A 19,573-nucleotide genomic window follows, 5' to 3' on the forward strand; every position below is an offset into this window, starting at 1 on the left:
TCTGATTGGTCCACGTGCCAGGCACAATGTTCTGCACACACGCGAGTACTTGATTGGTCCACGTTCAACAACGTGGGCGTGCTGACGATGATGCAACCAGGCCTTCATCTAATGTTTGTGCGACCATTTGTAGTTCTGAGTGCTGTGCAATTGTAGTTCAACATCTGTTTATTTAGCAACACAAAGTGCAGAACAATATACAAGTTCAGCGGTTTACAGGGAGTGAAATATTGATCCATTGCATTAGGAATTGTATATATACAAATATATACAACGAAATAACGTAGAAATTTTGACGGTATTCAAACACAACAACCAACAATAACAATAGAAAAGTAAATAAACTGTGTTAATATTGTGTAAAGCGGCGGAGAAAAATATGCATTGAGAAAAAATGGCCCTGTAAACAAGTATGTAGGTAATAAATAGATATAAATATATCAAACGTATGTATTGCTGGGGAAAAATGAAACAACGAATAAATAGACGATTATACTACATGCAATATAATATAACATTAATGCTAGATTTTATTTATTTATTTTATATATTTGTTAAATATGTACTGTTTACATTTTGCACTGATGCACATTACACTTTATGTAGCTAGCTAGCTAGTCTTGTGTAGTGCTGTGTTGCTCTTTATTTCACCGTGGTCGTGAAGGAACGTATTTTAAATTTTTGACTTGTTTGATTTCCATAATTTTTGTAAGAGAATGAAAGAGCATTTTCTAATTTACTTTCTTATTCTATGTGCAAACTTTCACATTCACAAAAGCATTAGCAAACGTTTTTTAATAATTTAAATATTTCTAATACATTAAAATAAATCGTTTATTTTGTTATATTTAATAATCTGCTCCTCTGAAAATAAATAAATTATATAAATATATTGGATAAATCGGATTAAAATAAACGGTGAACTCTGCTCACATGACCGGGGTGTCAGTCACATGATTTTGTAGAGGCAGACTCGCAGAGAAAATGGCTGCGTTCTTGCAGTGGAGACGGTTCGTGTTTTTCGATAAAGAAACGGTGAAGGACCCGAATGAGAATGCGAAGAACTTCACTCTGCCTCATGGCATATCGGCCTGTGATTCAGGCCGGGGACACATCGTTCTCGGAGATATCCTTACAATGCAGAGCTGCTGTTTGTTGTTGAGGCTAGTAGCATGTAGCTAGTGGTTATGACACAGTGAGTGTTTATCAGCAAATGTCAGTCTTGTAGTGAATTGAATGATTAACACGTTGCTGTCCGAATATTTTGCACGTGATTGGTGAAGTTATATTATTACAATCATATGAAGAAATCTGTGTAGAGACATTTTAGCAAGTCATTAACCTGAACAAGGGATCTGTAGTTTAGCCCAAGTCCTGTCAGGTGGATGAAGCTGTGAATATTTGATTTGTGATTTCCTTCACTCTTGTTGTGCACATATGGATGGTCAGATTTGGTTTTTAAGTCGCTCTCTGCAGCTGACCTCCTTCCAGGCCTACAAGCTGCGGGTGACACACCTGTACCAGCTGAAGCAGCACAGCATTCTGGTTTCTGTAGGACAAGACGAGCATGGCATTAACCCACTGGTAAGGACTGCTGTTTCGATGGTACAGTATCTGATGATGGTATTATTGAAATGCCTTTTTGTGTGAGACTGGGCCCTCCTTGCTTCTATTTCAGATACGTGTTTGGTATAGTATATAAACATTTCATCACTGTCATGCAAAAAACCCTGTTTCCAAAATGGCAATTCACAACAGAAAGTCTTAAAAAAACTCTACCCTGCTTTTGTTGGAGTAACTGCCTTCACTGTCCTCACCTCACTCCCTCCCCAACTCATCCCAAAAGTTTTGGATGATTCACCATAATTCCAGAGAATACGGTTCCACTGCTTCACAGCTCAATGCTAGAGGGCTTTATACCCCTCTAGCCCATGCCTGGCATTAGGCATGCTGTCAATAGGTTCATGTTTATTTCCTCCAGAGTCTCCTATTATATTGGTAGTACATACCTACAGGGACTAGACAAGCTGTGTGTGTGCTTTTGCACATATGTGTCAGTAATAGGTTATCTTAAAGTACTAAATGCATTCATTAGAAAAAGTGTTTACAAACGTTCTGACATACAGTGTATACAGTCTAAAAGGCACAGTAACACCAAACAGCCTGTTTACTTATAATACATACACATATTATACATAGAGGTTGGAAAAGGCATAGAAAATGAGCTACAATTGTTTTTGTTGCATTGAAGCTGAAGACAAAATGGTGAAACGTTCTGCTGTAAAGAACACTGGCCATCTGTTCTGTGTGTGTTTTATTTGTACACCAGGTTAAGGTATGGAACACGGATAAGAGGGACAGTGGCAGTCCTCTGTGCACCCGCATATTCCCAGCTATTCCTGGAAACAAACCCACAGAAGTATCCTGTCTTAGTGTACATGAGAACCTGAACTTCATGGCCATAGGTACAATCTCTTGCTCTCTTTTTCTGTAAGTCTCTCTGTGTCAGTATTGCAGAATGTTAATGTATGTCAGTATAATCAGTCATTACTATCATATAAGCTGTTTGAAAGCAAACACTTCGTTCATATTTCTGTAAAATGAATAAAAAAAAAAGAAAAGAAAAACAAGTTACTTTAGTAGTTCATAAAGTCGTGGTCTTTTTTCAGGCTTTACAGATGGCAGTGTAGTTCTGACTAAAGGCGACATTACCAGAGACAGACACAGTAAAACACTAACTCTCCACGAAGGAAACTGCCCGGTCACTGGTCTGGCTTTCCGGCAAGCAGGAAAAGTCACACACCTGTTTGTAGCCACTCTTGAGAAAGTGCAGGTATAGTGTAATTATTTTATTATGCCAATGTTTCAGCATCAACACTTCTCATTTACCAATGATAAATGTAGAGAGAGTGATCTTGTATTCAGTGCTGCCTTTCTTGGTTTATTTTGTTCTTAGTGTTACACATTGTCAGTTAAAGAGTACCCCCGTTTGGAGCTGGACACACACGGTTGCGCCCTACGCTGTTCTGCCCTCACTGACCCCTCCCAGGACTCTCAGTTCATTGTAGCAGGAGATGACTGTGTGTATCTGTACCAACCTGATGAAAGGGGGCCTTGCTTTGCCTTTGATGGACATAAGATCCTGGCCCACTGGCACCGGGGCTACTTACTGTTGCTTACACGAGACACCAAGTCACCTAACAAGTAAGAGTCTCTCTTATCGTACAACTAAAGTGAAGAGCATGGTGGTCTGCAAGTATGTGACACTTGCTAGTCTTGCCTGTGAATCTGGTCAAAAATGGACATTCAGTTATTATTCTGTAAATTAAATAGCAAAACATATATACCAATATTTGTTAGGACATGCCATGAGACGATAATAGATGCTTTTGCGTGTTCCTCAGAGCCTTAAAGCTGAAGCATCAGTGTTGGATAGAAAACAGTAGCTAGTTCCCCTTATTATAGATATAGTAGCTAATTAACTAAATACTTACAACAAATTGTAATTTGCTCTGTATGGTTTTTTTATTGTATGTTTTTAGATATAAGACAGGCATTTAATATACAGGCATCTAAACATTAGCAGCCTCCTAACATGTCATGTATAATTATTGGGAAAGTCCTTATCACTGACTTATCATTTTTTGATAAAAGTAATAGATTATAGGCTACTGAAGACAATATGAATAGGAGCAGTAAAAAAAAATCTACCATATTTTCCCCTCTATATCAGATATAACCTGTTATCAGTGTGGTCCCATAAGTAGGATCTTCAACAGTTGTATCTGAAAATGACAGACCCCACTACAAACATTCAAAATGCAGTGGTGGATTCTTGGTTTCTTGTTCCTTTGCAAAAAGTTGGAAATTGCTATCAAATTTCAAATTCAATTTTAGTCGTGTAATGAAATTAGACTTTGATTGGAAACTTGATTTTTGTCTCTTTCTGTCTCTCCTTATGACTCAGGCCTGACTTTGGGAGCAGAGAGACTTCTCCAACAGAAAAACAAGTCTTGACAATTTATGACCTGGACAATAAGTTCATCGCCTATAGTTCACCTTTCGACGACATCATAGATGTCCTGGCAGAGTGGGGTTCATTTTACGTTTTGACAAGAGATAAAAAAATGTACATGCTGCAAGAGAAGGACACCCAGACTAAATTAGAGGTCAGTTCAGCTAGCAGTTATGCTGCTTTACTTGAATTTTGTTGTGTGTGTGTATGTATATATGTATATATATAAATGTCGATTCCATTTGTAATTTTTATTGAACAATGTTTTAAGAGAACAATGCATGTGTACTACTGTGCTTCATTAGCAATATATTATACTGCTATTGTTTTTTGTTACTTGTAGATGTTGTTTAAGAAGAACCTGTTTGTGATGGCAATCAACCTTGCGAAAAGCCAACATCTGGATAATGATGGCCTGTCTGAGATATTCAGACAATATGGAGACCATCTCTACATCAAAGGGGACCACGATGGAGCGATTCAACAGTATATTCGGTAAGAACTCCCATAATCAGGAACTGTCATCAGTTTAATAGGTAATCTGTTCACCTGATCACCTGACGTGATCTGATGTGTTTTGTAGAACGATTGGGAAACTTGAACCCTCCTATGTCATTCGTAAGTTCCTGGATGCTCAAAGAATCCACAACCTAACGGCGTACCTGCAGGCTCTCCACAGACAGTCTTTGGCCAACGCAGATCACACCACACTGCTGCTCAACTGCTACACTAAACTGAAGGACAGCTCCAAGCTGGAGGAATTCATTAAGGTTTATTAAGGAATATTTTCATCTTGAGGAATGTTTGTGTGTGAATATTATTTAAATCACTATCTCTAAATGTAGTCTGTTAAAAAACCTTCTAAAACAATTAAACATCTGTATTAGAGAATTTATTGTAAAATACAGATCAATAATACTCTGTATAGTCTTAATGCATGATCAAGGAAATTAAAAAATTATTTTACAGCGCAAGGCTTTGAGTTGTACGCTGATCACGGTCTTCATTTCTCTGCCATTTTCAGAGCAGCGAAAGTGAGGTGCATTTTGATGTGGAGATTGCCATAAAAGTGCTGCGCCAAGCTAGTTATCACAGTCACGCTGTGTTCCTGGCAGAGAAACATTCACACCATGAATGGTATTTGAAAATCCAGCTGGAGGATTTAAAGGTAAAGGAGTCTTTTTCAAAGCTGTCCTTAGAGCTATGGTGGAGCATACTGTTGAAATAATGCATAAAATTTATATATGATGTGTAGTTGAGTGGACAATAAAGTAAAATGTATTGATTAAATTAATCATATCTAGTTTTTGATTTAAAAATACAACCTTAAGATTTTAAGTGATTACAATGTAATTTCCTCTTTCTTTTACTGCTGAATTCAGAATTACCAGGAGGCGCTACGCTACATTGGGCGGCTGCCATTTGAGCAGGCTGAGACCAATATGAAGCACTACGGTAAAACTCTGATGCACCATGTTCCTGAGAGCACCACTGTGCTGCTGAAGAGGCTCTGTACTGATTACCAGCCCAGCCAAGACTCTGCTGACCAAGACAGTCTTGACAGAATATCAGTGAATAAGGTTTTTGAATTATTTTTTTTAAGTATTGTTCTATTTAGGGCAGCAGCAAATACAGTTATTTGCTATAGATGGATGCTAATATGAATGAGTAATTAAATACTCTGAAATCATTGTTTCTCCTTTCAAGCACAAACATATGCCACCAGCTGGATGAAAGTTTAATTGCAGGACTTTTTTTTTTTATTATTATTATTATTATTATTATTATACTCTTGTCAGAATTAATGTGTTTTTTATTGGTCTCTGCTTATTCATCCTTTAACCTATGAATATCCTTTCATTAAGGTTTACACATATGATTGCACATTCCTACTTCTGATGTAATTAGATTAAAGATCTAAATAAATATTGTTGGCTTACACTGCTAGGCCAGTAAGCATCCTTGATCCATTTGACAGCAACACTGTCATATTTTTGTGATCTGATGATCTTAGAATTACCTTGATTATCTTGAAATGTGTCTTACCATTAGAAACAAAGCCTGAAGCAGCAGAACTAATGCAGAGTGCGAAGATGTTAAAGGAATGATTGTTTCTCAGTCTGTCATTTAATTGTATCTCTTTTCCTTAGGCCAATTCAGAAGAGTTCATCCCCATCTTTGCGAATAACCCACGAGAGCTACGTGCATTCCTTGAGCACATGATCAAGGTGGAGCCATCATCTCCACAGGGTGTGTATGATACACTGCTGGAGCTTCGACTGCAGGACTGGGCCCATGAACAGAATCCTGAGGTGAACGCCACACACTAATATTCACTACTTTACAGTAACTATCACTATCATTCTGTAGCATATTTAATACTATTAATAATGATTTTCTTTTTATTAAAGTTTGTAAATGTCAAACGTATATAATTACAAAAAATACATGCATTTGTTTTTGTCATGCAGAAGAAGAAGGCCCTGCAGGAGGCAGCATTGTCACTGCTGAGAAGAGAGAACACTGTGTTTGATAAAGCTCTGGTGCTCTGCCAAATGCACAACTTTAAAGAGGGAGTGCTTTACCTCTACGAGAAGGGCAAGCTGTGAGTCTAAGTCTTATCTTAACTTGAGTTATTTACTGTCCATTTACAGCAATTTCTCAAGTGCAAGGCCATTTAACAAATGCAGTACGATAATCACAACATAGACAGGGAGGAGGAAAAGTTAGTGACTACAGCACTGTAAGATCTGCCACCCATTGAAGGTAGCACCTTTTTAAGTAACTTAAGAATAAAGACGCTACAAGGGGGGAGGACTACTTTTGGTTCCATTAATGGTGTTTGTGAAAGAAAAGTGTGAAGAACCTTTTAAATGTTGAAACGGCCTTAACTGCGTGTAAAGGTTCTTCACATTTACTTTAAAAAGTCTGTGATGTTACTTGTAACTTGTATGTTCTCACTAAGAATAGGAGTAATGTAGGCAGAGTTTTGGAAAACTCTCGCCCCCATGTTTTGAGTGAACTTTTTAGCCAGAGGACTAGTTCGAAAAATTACAGAAATCAATATAGGGAAATATGAAGGCATGGAGTTGGGTTTTTTTTATCACTAGTAGTGAGTAATCACTACTCATGACCCTATTGTAAGAACATCTGGACACTGTTCTCAGCGCTGTGGTTTCCAATAATTATTTTTGTAGAGCATGAGTGATGCCATTAGTCTGATCTTTTGTGAAGGTACCAGCAGATCATGCACTACCACATGCAGAACGAGGAGTACTCTAAGGTGGTGGAGGCGTGCAAGACATATGGTGATCAAGAGGTTTGTCTGTGGGAGCAGGCCCTGGGCTACTTTGCACGAAAAGAAGAAGACTGCAAAGCTTACATTAGTGAGGTCCTACAGCATATTGACCAGAATAACCTCATGCCACCACTTCTGGGTATGTTGCAAGCATGTACTGGAAAGACATAGAAATCTTTTGCATCATCTTGCGGTTGTCTCACCTTGGTAATCTGTTCTTCACACCTTTAGAGTTGGGTACTTTTTTGTACAGAAATGTTGCTGCTGAACATTTGCCCTCTTTAGAAATGCAATGGTGTGCATGCAGTGGTTTGGTAGCCTGGGTAATTTTTTTTTCTAACTGCCGTTACCATGCTGTTTTACTGCCTCTCTGCTTATATATAATTTTTTGTTATTGTACAGGCTCTGTTTTAAAGTTATTTCAAAGTTATCAAGACCTGCGTTTTAGTAATCCTGCTACCATCGACACAATACTACTACTAATTACCATTTACTGCCCCAGCCCACCTAAATCAAATCACAGAGGGTCCCATAATCAACTGATAAACTGGGTCAGTAATGTTGAGTTGAGAAATACTTAAGACTTAAGACTGTGGGCTGCCAATAGCAGGATTTACACTAGTGGTTTCCAACTCTCCTCTTGATGGTTTCGTTGCCCTGCACATTTTAGTGTCTACCTTGCTTCAAAAACACCTGGTCCAGTTATTCAACTCTTTCTGACTTTGTAGTGAATGTAGTGTTTTAGAGCAGAAAGACTTTAAGGCTTATGTTGATCACTACTGAATGTAGTGTTTTAGAGCAGAAAGACTTTAAGGCTTATGTTGATCGTTGCATCCACAGAAGTTTATGAACAATATTACTAAATTAAATCTTATTAAATTGTGCAAACCATGCTGCTCATGTGTTATTTTTGTCTTTCATTTTCTGCTACCACATTTAATTTCTAAATTCTACGAAGTGTTTCTTTACATCATTTTTTATGAATAACTTTGCACCCTGTCCTTTGCAGTGGTGCAGACACTGGCTCACAACTCCACAGCAACACTGTCTGTGATCAAGGATTACCTGATTAATAAACTGCAGAGGGAGAACCAGCAGATAGAGGAGGATGAGCGGAAGATCCGGCAGTACCGCGAGGAGACTGCACACCTACGCTCTGAGATCCAGGAGCTCCGTACCAGGTAGCACAGTTGAGAGGTCCTAGAGGGTGTAACATGACAATCAAAAAAGCCTTGTAATAACCTGTAATAACAGCAAATGAGCACAAAAAAAATTGGCCTAGAAAAGATTTAAGACTTTAAGACATAATGAGGCCAGACGATATGGATAGAAGAATTGGAAGAAGAAAAACACAAATATGAAAATGGCAGCCGGCAAAAACAAAACACTGAAAGAAAGCATATATAGCATAAAGAAAGACATTACACATGTCCTTAAATGCTTGTTTGTACTTTGGACAGATTGTAACCTCTTCATTTCCTTATTTGCTTTAATATTGGTTGCCATATTGTACCAAAATCATTTCATCTATCACACAGAATGTGGCTTAATTGTGCCATATAAAGTACACAGCTGAAATAGCTGATCCATGCTTTTTATTATTACATTTTTACTATTGTAGTATTAGTGACGTAATTCAAAGTACAACAGTACAGAAGGTTCGTTTTTGATAAAAACCCTGTAGGCACTGCAATCACGTATTCATACCAAACACCTAGATATAAGAATGCGGTCCGCTTTGTATCCTAGCTTTCAGTATATTACTAACAATCTGAATTTGACAAGTCAGTAATTGTCAGTAAATGTCAGTAGTCAGACATTGCAATGAAAGAAATAAAATGAAATTAATTAATTGTGCTCTCCAAGATGCCTGAGCATTGCATGCAGTCTGTCCCACCTCAGTATCATTTTGGCTCCCTCTGTTGTTTTATATGGGTTTATTGCAAAGCCATTTCATGAGCCTTTCTTCAGCTTTCTTCTCTGTGAACCTCAACTAAACTTCCCCAAATAAAGTGACATAATTCGCAGCACTTGTAGAGAATATGCAGGTTTATTTTTTATTTTATTTTATTATTTATTTATTTATTTATTTTAAGCCCACTGTGGAAAGTAACATTCTTATAAACCCATTTTCTTCATTTTAATCTTCTTTGTGTAGAAGTGATTTAGATTAGTGTGTGGGTGTGGGTGTGGGTGTTTTTAATTGTTTGACATTTTTACAAAATGACTATCAAATGTTTCCATTCCTTTTTTTCTTTTTTTGTTACCCCCACAGTGCAAAGATTTTCCAGAAGACAAAGTGTAGCATGTGTAACAGCCCTCTGGAACTGCCATCAGTGCATTTCCTGTGTGGGCACTCTTTCCATCAGCACTGCTTTGAGAGCTATGCTGAGAGTGAAGCTGAGTGCCCCACCTGCACACCAGAGAACAGGAAGGTGAAAGACATGCTGCGAGCACAGGACCAGAAACGCGACTTGCACGATCATTTCAACAGACAGGTACGGAAAACAAGGAATCTCCCCATAACCTTAAACCATGCATTACTTTCAACACATACAGTAGCTTTACTGGTAATGGCCTTTAAAATTAAACTGCTGGCTGTAAATAGTCAGGTGTGGGTAGAGTTTCTTACACCATTATCATATAGAGGTTTGAGTACTGTAATGAAGTTATGACTCAAAAAAGTAGCCTAGCAACTAAGAAAATAAATGTAACTATGTACTACTCATTTCTGTTGAAGTTGAATAATGCTTGAACTAACTATTGAACCAAAATGCCTGCAGTAATTAACGTGAAACCCTGTCGTTCGCAGTTGAAGAGTTCTAATGACGGTTTCTCAGTGGTGGCGGATTACTTCGGCCGTGGCGTTTTCAATAAACTCACACTGATAACAGATGCTCCAGGTGGTAAGGCTGGGCCTGGGAGTTTGGAAGCTGATCTACAGAGAGACTTGCTCATTCACACCAAGAGAAATGTCTGAGAAACAGGTCCTCATCAACATCGTGGTTGTGAAATTCAGAGCTACAGACTGGGTTCAGTTTTTATTGCGCTGAGGAGTTCATAGTATCATATTCTGTGAGGCCTGATCCTGATTCTCTCCTGCTTGTACTCCTAGGTCAGTGGGCACATTCTTAAAAAATCATATGTGTCCTGCAAAATGTTCCCATGTCATGAAGAAATATATTGATCCCTGAAAAGCAAGTTAATAGAACATCCCATACAGCTACTTGCAACCTTAACTGCTTTTATATGTCTGTAAATTAACTGTGAATATAACACATGTATGAATGTTGTCGTGTGCTTTTCTTTTTTTTTTTTTTTTTGCAGTTTGCAATGATCAAGTGCTTGATCTGTGATTCAGTGGAAGCGAAATTAGGCAATGAATGAATGTATTTTCAAATTTACAGCATTAATTAATACAAAACATCTATTGGCCTAAATGTGCATATGTCCAACACTATGCCCAGTACCTGCTCTGTAAAATGTCATTGTTACACTAACAACAACATAATAATAAAGAACTACAACACAGCAAACAAGAGTATTACTTGTTAATCTATGGCTACATTTAGTTTAATAAAAATGCTACAACTGATTAGTTACATGTAACTACATACAGGGCTGTGAGGCTTTGTATGCTTGTATCTGGAAGGAACATTACACGGAGTCTCGGAAGTGTCAAGGTAAAAAACTATATTTAGTGACCTAATTCGTTCCCTTAATGAAATAAATTGTCATGGCTATAGGTCATAGGTAATTACATGGGTTTAATATGTTAGATAAAGCAAAATCAGCGCTAACCGGTGTTCTGCCGATTTGTGCTACCCATCGATATGCCCTACTTAGCGGCTCTGCGCATGCGCTGAACCACAATTTTGAATGTTTTCATGTGTTCCTCGTGATAATTTTTTTTCGTGAGTTTTTCTCAGGTGCATCCTACAATCTGAGCTTACTGGTAATATTGGTTTGAGTTTTACAAAAATATACATTATTTTTTTAAGTGCCTCAATTACCTGATGTAGATAATGATTTATGCTACCTAAATATCTTTCCTATACTTCTGCTGGTAGCAAGCATTCTCGGATCTAACTCTTTTTAGCATATAGACATAGCCTATCCTAGGATATTAATTCACGCTGGTTCACCTATAAATACACACTACGGTAGCATGCTTCGACAAGGTAGCACAAATCGACAGAACACCGGACCTAAAAACATAGCCACCTTCTGTCGCTCAAACCTCTCCATGTAAGCAGGCGGTGTTCTGTTACCTTGGAAACCGAAACCGGTTACATTTACAATTCCACATATTGTCGGTAAGAGGTTAATTAAACTAAACTGACTCTTAATATAATTTGTGTTTGCAACTAAAACATAATTGCCAAGTCTGTGACACCATACAAGACGGTCTCAGATTTCTTTAAAAAGCTCCAGTCGTGCGCCAACCATGGACCAATGGTACCAACGCGCCCGTCAGCCGTGATCTCCAGGAGCGTCGCGAGATTCGGTTTCCAGGGTAACAGCACACCGCCTGCTTACATGGAGAGCTTTGAGCGACAGAAGGTAGCTAATGTTTTTAGCTCCGGTTAGCGCAAATATTCACCGCGGCTGACATATTAAAGCCACGTAAATATATATAACGCTGCTCTGCGTTGCACTGAGTTCATTCGAGCTGTCTGCGGAGAGAAATAGCTTTAGCTATTCCAACTTTCTTTTAGTTTCATGCTTGATCGGTCAGGCTAACGTTAGCTTGGTAGCTAGCTAGCTGCATTGACTACATAGCGATTGATATAGCTAGCTAGCTAACGTCTAAGTAAGGTTGCCCAGATTAAAGCCGTTTTGTTAGACTGTTAATAAATACTTTTTACTTAAGACGTTTCGTTCAGTAGTAGAAGTATCAGTGGGTAGTTTCCTAGCTAGCTAGCACTATATATCTCAACTGTTGTTCTGTTGGATCTGGCGTGTCCACTCTGCTGTAATTAAGCATTTTGCAAATTATATCCATGTTAGGATATTAGTTAGTCAATGCTGGGGGCTTTCTAATCGTCACGCATGGAATTGGGCATGGGGCCAATAGGTTCCAACACGCCAATATGTTTACCTGCTCTAGATAGTCCTATTCTATTGGCAATACTTCGCTACAAGGACTAGACAAGATATGTGTGCAGTTGCACATCGCTGACATGGATTAACTGTATGGTTGCACCTGTGTTGTGTTGTTCTCAGACTCAGCTCATAAACAACCAGCCGTTTGATGAGACACTGGACATCAACGATTCAGAAGAGGTCGCCAGTTTGTACACACCAACTCCGCGTCAAACAGGTGATGCCCTCGCTGCTTTTTACTCTTTTACAACTTTTATACAATGGCTACATTGTCTTGTGATTTCAGTCTTTAGGAACAGGAGCAGACAACAACTAAATACCATGGCCAATAACAGCAGTGACGAATATGAAGAAGATACCAAGGTAAATGCATCATTTACCATCCCAAACCTCATTAATGCAGGGTGTGAACTTCTGATCTTGTAAATTGCACTGACTTTTTTCACATTTAATTGCAGAAAAAGAAAGAGCCACCAGCCAGTCCAAGAAGAGCTAGTGATAATAACGAGGAAGAAGAGGAGGAAGACGACGACGACGATGATGATGACGACGACTGTGATGAAACTGAATCTGATGAAGATGATGGAGAGCCAGGTTCAGCTCCTGAAGGGTAGGATCTGTGCTGAAGCTTACAGGCACTGTAAACATGAATCAGACAGAAAACACATTTTTTAAATGATCTTACTGTTTGGTAATTAGCTATTCTTTAAAGCAATCTAAAAGAAGTGCAACTAACTCTCATATCATCTTACAAGTTTACAAAATAGAGAAATAACATTTTATGGCCATAATATCATGGATACAATTCTCAGTGCTTACTGGGACAGACTAATATTAGCTTGCTAGCAAGCTGCATTGATTGCTTAGCAATTGATCTAAGGTCTAAAAAGGTAATGCAGATTAAAGCTGTTTTATTAGGTGGTTATTGAATACTTTTGACACTTAAGATGTTTTGTTTGGTTTTTGAAGTATCAATATATACCTCAAATATATATTTTTTGTTTTTTCTCGAATTTCTAAAAGTCAAACATTATTGTTTTAAAAGGAATGTTTTAAGCTAAATTGTCCAATGTTAAATATCTTTGAAAAAGTATGGCAACACCTAGGAGTGTGCTATGCCCTAAATAAAGGGAAATTCACGAATGAGGCAGATAATAAAACACTGATTACCTTCTTAAGACCTCATTGATATGCCAGAAACTTATTAGAAGAAAATAATTCAAAATATTTTTTTTATGGCCCTATGAATGTTGGACAGTAGTAGTAAATTTTACAGGAGAATGTCATGGTATCTGTCCATGAGGTACGGTTTACCCATAAGGTAAGGTTTAGTTCTAACAAATCCCTTAACCCAATAGAAATGTGTATAGGGACCTAAAAAGTTAAAAATATTATATATTATATATATACATTATATGTATATATGTGTGTGTGTGTGTATATATATATATATATATATATATATATATATATATATATATATATATATATATATATATATATATAATGTCACTGTATGTCACTCTTACTATGTGCGGGTACAAGAAATAGATCACCCAGCATCAATATTGAGAAATAATTAATTAAATATTATTTGCAGATTAACTGAATACATACATATAAATACTATACATTTTATGTATTAAAAATGCTGACATGAATACAAATAACATTTAGTATCCACTTCCTAGCTTGTGAATATGTGCAGTTCAAGAGTAACCCATCCATAATGTATGAAGACAATTCATCGAGTTATGTAAGGTGCCATAAGTGTAATTCTTACAAACATGGTTACTACTACTACTTGGTACTTTTATGTGTAAAAGTGGGATGTCATCTCAAAGCGTTTTCCACTGTGGTTCACACTTATTTGTGGGCGAGCAGCCTAATAAGACAACTAGATTGTCGGTTTTACAGTTCGAACCAGTGGTATGCTAATGAACGCATGAGAAGAAAGAAAAACGTTGAAAAGATGATAAAGAAGCACAAACAGACATACAGCAGTTTAGATAGGCCTGGTTGATAAACAAATGATTCATATCATAGGTTCTTAAGGAGGGCAATGTAGTATCTAAAGCTTTTAGAGAAAGATATTGAATAGATTTTTTTTATATTTATTTATTATTTTTGTGCAATAAATAAATAACTTCAACTCTTATTAAAGGGTTCTGTTTATTTATTAACTAATAACTTACAACACATGTTTTATCTTGTCCAATAAAGATTGGAGTATGTGTAATGTGGCCCATTACCTCAAGCGCTGCTACCTCTGTACTACACACTTGATTTAAATATTTATATGTGAAATGCTGAGGTTTCTCTCATAGTGTGTGTGTATTTTCTCACAGAGCATATGACCCGGCAGATTATGACCATCTTCGTGTTACGGCAGAAATCAAAGAACTTTTCCAGTACATTACACGGTGAGAAGCTTTTGTTTTCGTACACGAACCCACACAAACCACTGATACGTCTCACATCTGATTTCTCTCAAATGGAAACACACATGCAAGAAGTTTGTATATCTATGGGTGCTAGTCATTATTATAAATGTGAATGTTTTTTGCTTTCAGGTACACACCACAGACTATAGAATTGGACCATAAGCTGAAACCTTTTATTCCTGACTTTATCCCAGCTGTAGGGGACATTGATGCTTTCCTTAAAGTGAGTCCAGTCATATTAACTATGCCATGTACCAAGTACCATAAATTTACTTGTATGTGACTGAACACTGTATCAAATTAGTTTTAACTACAGATGCTTTCTTCTTATATTACACATTTTGTATATTCTGTGTTATCTATGTTTCAAAACATAAAAATTGGAGATTCAAGGCCGTTGTGCAACAGCAACAACATATACCTATATTCTGAAATAGACTCACCATTTTAGTACTACAGGAGGAGTACTTCAGCATTTTGAACCATTCATAGCAGGGCAAATCTGAAAACCTGGAACTTTCCAGTCATGAAAATATCTGGAAAATTAGAAAATTGTTAGAAATCCTGGAAGAGTTGAGCTTTAAAACCAGTGAGCCTCACATTTGAAAACATTGAAGGATTTACAGAGGGATATGCATTGACTGGAAAATTTGTATGTAGTAGTAGGTGTTGAGTAATACATCCAGTGTATGAAACCAATTGACATTAATATGCTTTATTATGCTTGTTGTATGTTGTCATGTATGGAAATCATGGCAGATGTGTTTTTTAAAAAAATAAACTTTAGGCAGTTACAGAGAATGTTCAGAATAACATAAATACCACATCAGATTTTTTGTTCACCCATTTCTGATGCATGTGGTGTGTGTCCGTGATAATCAGGTTCCACGGCCGGACGGGAAGGCAGACGGTCTAGGATTGCTGGTTTTGGATGAACCCTGTGCCAAGCAGTCTGATCCTACAGTGCTCTCCCTGTGGCTCTCAGAGAACAGTAAACAGCACAATGTTGCTGTGAGTATACACACACTCACAGTCTGTCACTTTTGTCTGTGAGTTTGTCCATGGACGTAAAAGAATGGGTCAGCACAAATTTTACCTTTCCTTTATTCCAGACTTGATGAACTCCTAATGAATTTCTCTCTGTCCTTTTTAGGAGGTGAAAGTGAAAAGTATTGAGAATCCGCAGAAGAACCCTAAAGCCATAGATAACTGGATAGAAAGCATCAGTGAACTTCACCGGTCCAAACCACCAGCTACTGTACACTACACCAGGCAAGAACAAACACAGACCGTGCTTTATTGACCTCATTCAACGTCATACACTAAAAACTGAAATACACTATACATCCAAATGTTTGTGGACATCCCTTGTACTGAAGGCATTTAGCTACTTTAAGTTGCACCCATTGCTGAAACACACACAATGTATGTAACATGTTGGCACCATGCCTAATGCCAAGGGTGGAATGAGCAGGTGTCCCAATACTTCCATATAGTGTATTAATGCAGTACCCCACTCATGTAAACATCTACACAAAGTGCACTGTTCCATGTATGATCAGGGATAAACACTATGTTCCCTGACCAGGTATGACACACCAACCAAATGTTAATGTTTGTTCATGTTTGTCCAGTTAGTGTGCTCTGGTTTTAACTTTGGCACAAGTGGACAGAATTAATGTCCATTATTTAGGTGTCCATTTCTCTCTTTTAGATCCATGCCAGACATTGATACCCTGATGCAGGAGTGGCCAGCTGAGTTTGAGGAGCTATTGGGCAAGGTTAGTATTAAAATATTGTTTGTTGAAAGCTTAGAATATTTTGTAGTAGCATTTAAAAGAGTACTTAATTATTTCCTTTCCGAATGTAGGGCCTAATGAACACAAACTTTATAGATTCTTAAAAGTTGCTGCTGTTTCTGTGTTTTTATAAATAATGCACTTGTATGAATTATGCACTTATATGCACTTAGATAAGACATGCTGTTAATTAACACTAGTGAACACTAGTAAAGTCACTTTTATATAATCAGGCATTCTGAACTGGTTTATTTTGTTGGGTTCCAACTTTTTTAAATGACTGTTTTGCACTTTACAGTGTGTTTAGTTTTATAATCTGACTTTGTACACACCTTTCTCCTCCTCCCAGGTGAACCTTCCTACGGCAGATATTAACTGTGACTTGGCAGAATACATTGACATAATATGTGGTGAGCTGAACTGTCATCTTTTTATTATCGCAAGTGAAGCCTCGTAAGTGAATCTAACTAAATTACTTTCTACAGGTATCCTGGACATCCCTGTGTATAAGAGTCGAATCCAGTCTCTCCATGTCTTATTCACACTCTATTCTGAATTCAAAAATTCCCAGGTAATTATTATAAAAGGGACCTCTTTCTTCTGTGTCTTTTCTATCGTATATTGTTTTTCATGTCTGTTTAAATTTGCTATGTTTGTTTTTATTGAACATGGCTGTAGGGTTCCTCAGAATGTTGCCTTGCCAAAACATCCACTTAGTGGTTAGTCCAGACTGATCTTTATTAGTTTTATTTCACAGATCTTGTTACAGGACTGTTGTTTCTTTGGTGCAGTACGTGTGACTTCTATGAACTGAAATACTATAGTTTATCAAAACTAAACAGAGAGCTGATTTATATGCATGTCCAGCTGGTGGCAGCTGTGCATCATTACAGTTGCTAACCAGCTGTGCACAAGCAGAAAAAGGAAAAGGTCTAGACTGTTACTGCGTACACAAGGATAGAGAGAGAAAAAAAAAAAAAAAAAAACTGAAGCACTGAGAAACGCTATAACGTCTTGGTGCATTCGATTCAATAATAACCTACACTTCTCCTTTTTTGCATCACGTTTGGTCTAAAACAGAATCATGAAGCTTCAAAGTAAGAAATGTGAGCAACACCAGTGGTGCTTGCATAAACAGAACAGACTTAAGCTAAACATTGCAATTAAAATAAAGGCTAAAATTATACACAGTAAAGGAATTTAGGAACTAAATGCAAATGACTAAATATGGTGCTGAGATAAAAGTAATGTTTTATTTCTCACAGATATAAACAAGTAGAATGTACATGATTAAAGGAAAGCAGTTACTGAGTACCTGTGAACTGTGTTCAGTGAATCTGAAATGGATTTTCCATTCATTTATGTGTGTATAGTGTACTATACACGTCTATAAATATCATGTTAAAGCAGGTCTTTAATTGTGTTATCTTTTCAAAACAGGTTTGTTAGACAGCTTCTGTGATAATGGTGATCTGTGTGAACTAAATACATTTTTTCTTTTTTTACTTACTGAAAAAACTTTTCTTATTGGGGCCTATACTAAAGATTTGAAGTAATTTTGCATGAATAAAATGCAGTACAGAAAGTTCTACCTATATTTCTGGAGTAGCCCATTGTGTGTACCCTTGAGTCAAAAAGATGCTTTGGCATCTTTACAAAGTAGTTTATATGAACTTAAGCAGTCCAAGGTGCTAGTACTGAGACATTACACCGCAGGCATACTATAAAGCCACAATAAAATAATGTCACACTTCTATTCTGAACTTAAGGTTAATAGTAGTTATTTGTCAACCTTGACTGTATGCTAAAAATGTAGATGATAGATCTGCACTATAAGTTAGTTGAAATGCTTAGTTTCCATTGCCATTCATGGGATTACATCACTGAGCATTTCCCCTCTTCTTGTGTTTAGCACTTTAAGGCGTTGGCAGAGGGCCACAAGTCCAACAGTTCTTCTGCTCCACGCACGGCTACAGCAGAAGCGGAGACACTGACATTAGAGTGATCTTCCTCTCCAACCACAAGGACCTTTGAAACTGCTCTTAATTTTTTTTAATGCCAGTCCACCCCCAGCACTCCCACAAATGGACCGAAATACTGATTGACTGTACCTCATAGTTTTCTCACTGCAAACTTTTTTTTTTTTTTTTTTTTTTTTGCATTTCCAAGAGACATAGCCTTAATAACGGCCCAGCATTACCTTTAAAAATAAAGGTGTTACAAAGGGTTCTTTGAGTGATGCCTTAGAATAACCAATTTTTGTTGCATTAAGAATCATGTTTGTAAAGGTTTAAAGAATATGATATAAAGATAAAAAGGGCTCTTAATGAAACCAAAAAGTCTTCTTCTGTAGCATTGCCCAAATAACTTTGTAGCACATTTATTTTTAAAAGTGTACTTGGCTGTCTGGTAGTTGTATTACCTAAGACAATGTATACATGCTTAGCTTTAAAGATTGTTTGTTTTAGTAAGCTATCCCATCCATCTGCTTCGTTTCCCATCGCTGGTTTACAATAATGCTTTTCACATAAGCCAAGAGACGTTCATCCAGGCTTTCTTTGACGCTGTGCTAAAGGGTAATGTTTTTGTCAGTTACATTTTCAAATAAAGATTTATTTCCTCAGAAACAGCACGACTGTGTCACTTCCTTCATTGTCTGACTCATAAGAGACTTTGTGAAACCACGTGGTGTAGACTAAGCAAGTCTTTTTCACAGTGTGTGCTTAAACATGTGTAGGTTGCAATCTTCCTCTTACATCAGTGTTCTGCACATGCAGGGACAGTTTCTGTCTTCTGCCTACCCACAGCAGATTTTAAGGGCGTGATTAGTGATTAATAAGACCTACAGAGATCCTTTAATGATCATTTATGATATGGATTTAGCTAAACAGGACTTAAGACTATAACTCAT

At 37.3% G+C, this 19,573-nt stretch overlaps 2 protein-coding genes across 2 annotated transcripts; both read left to right on the forward strand.

Moving 5' to 3' along the window:
• The first annotated feature begins 976 nt into the window (after positions 1 to 976).
• vps11 (VPS11 core subunit of CORVET and HOPS complexes) lies at positions 977 to 10,841 on the forward strand. The gene is made up of 16 exons (XM_072659268.1): positions 977 to 1,126; positions 1,436 to 1,584; positions 2,330 to 2,465; positions 2,670 to 2,833; positions 2,957 to 3,204; positions 3,968 to 4,169; positions 4,359 to 4,510; positions 4,599 to 4,785; positions 5,040 to 5,183; positions 5,398 to 5,595; positions 6,166 to 6,327; positions 6,487 to 6,620; positions 7,250 to 7,452; positions 8,323 to 8,494; positions 9,589 to 9,811; positions 10,126 to 10,841. Exons 1-16 carry the CDS (start codon positions 985 to 987, stop codon positions 10,291 to 10,293), a joined length of 2,784 nt encoding a protein of 927 aa, XP_072515369.1. The 5' UTR covers positions 977 to 984; the 3' UTR covers positions 10,294 to 10,841.
• Positions 10,842 to 11,748: 907 nt separating this feature from the next.
• On the forward strand, positions 11,749 to 19,291 carry ift46 (intraflagellar transport 46 homolog (Chlamydomonas)). The gene is made up of 12 exons (XM_072659081.1): positions 11,749 to 11,876; positions 12,540 to 12,636; positions 12,706 to 12,782; positions 12,878 to 13,029; positions 14,768 to 14,842; positions 14,993 to 15,086; positions 15,746 to 15,874; positions 16,017 to 16,135; positions 16,578 to 16,644; positions 17,012 to 17,072; positions 17,148 to 17,233; positions 18,575 to 19,291. Exons 1-12 carry the CDS (start codon positions 11,769 to 11,771, stop codon positions 18,665 to 18,667), a joined length of 1,158 nt encoding a protein of 385 aa, XP_072515182.1. The 5' UTR covers positions 11,749 to 11,768; the 3' UTR covers positions 18,668 to 19,291.
• Positions 19,292 to 19,573: the final 282 nt, after the last annotated feature.

This window comes from Salminus brasiliensis, chromosome 16 (genome assembly GCF_030463535.1).
Source record: "Salminus brasiliensis chromosome 16, fSalBra1.hap2, whole genome shotgun sequence".
NCBI lineage: Eukaryota > Metazoa > Chordata > Actinopteri > Characiformes > Bryconidae > Salminus > Salminus brasiliensis.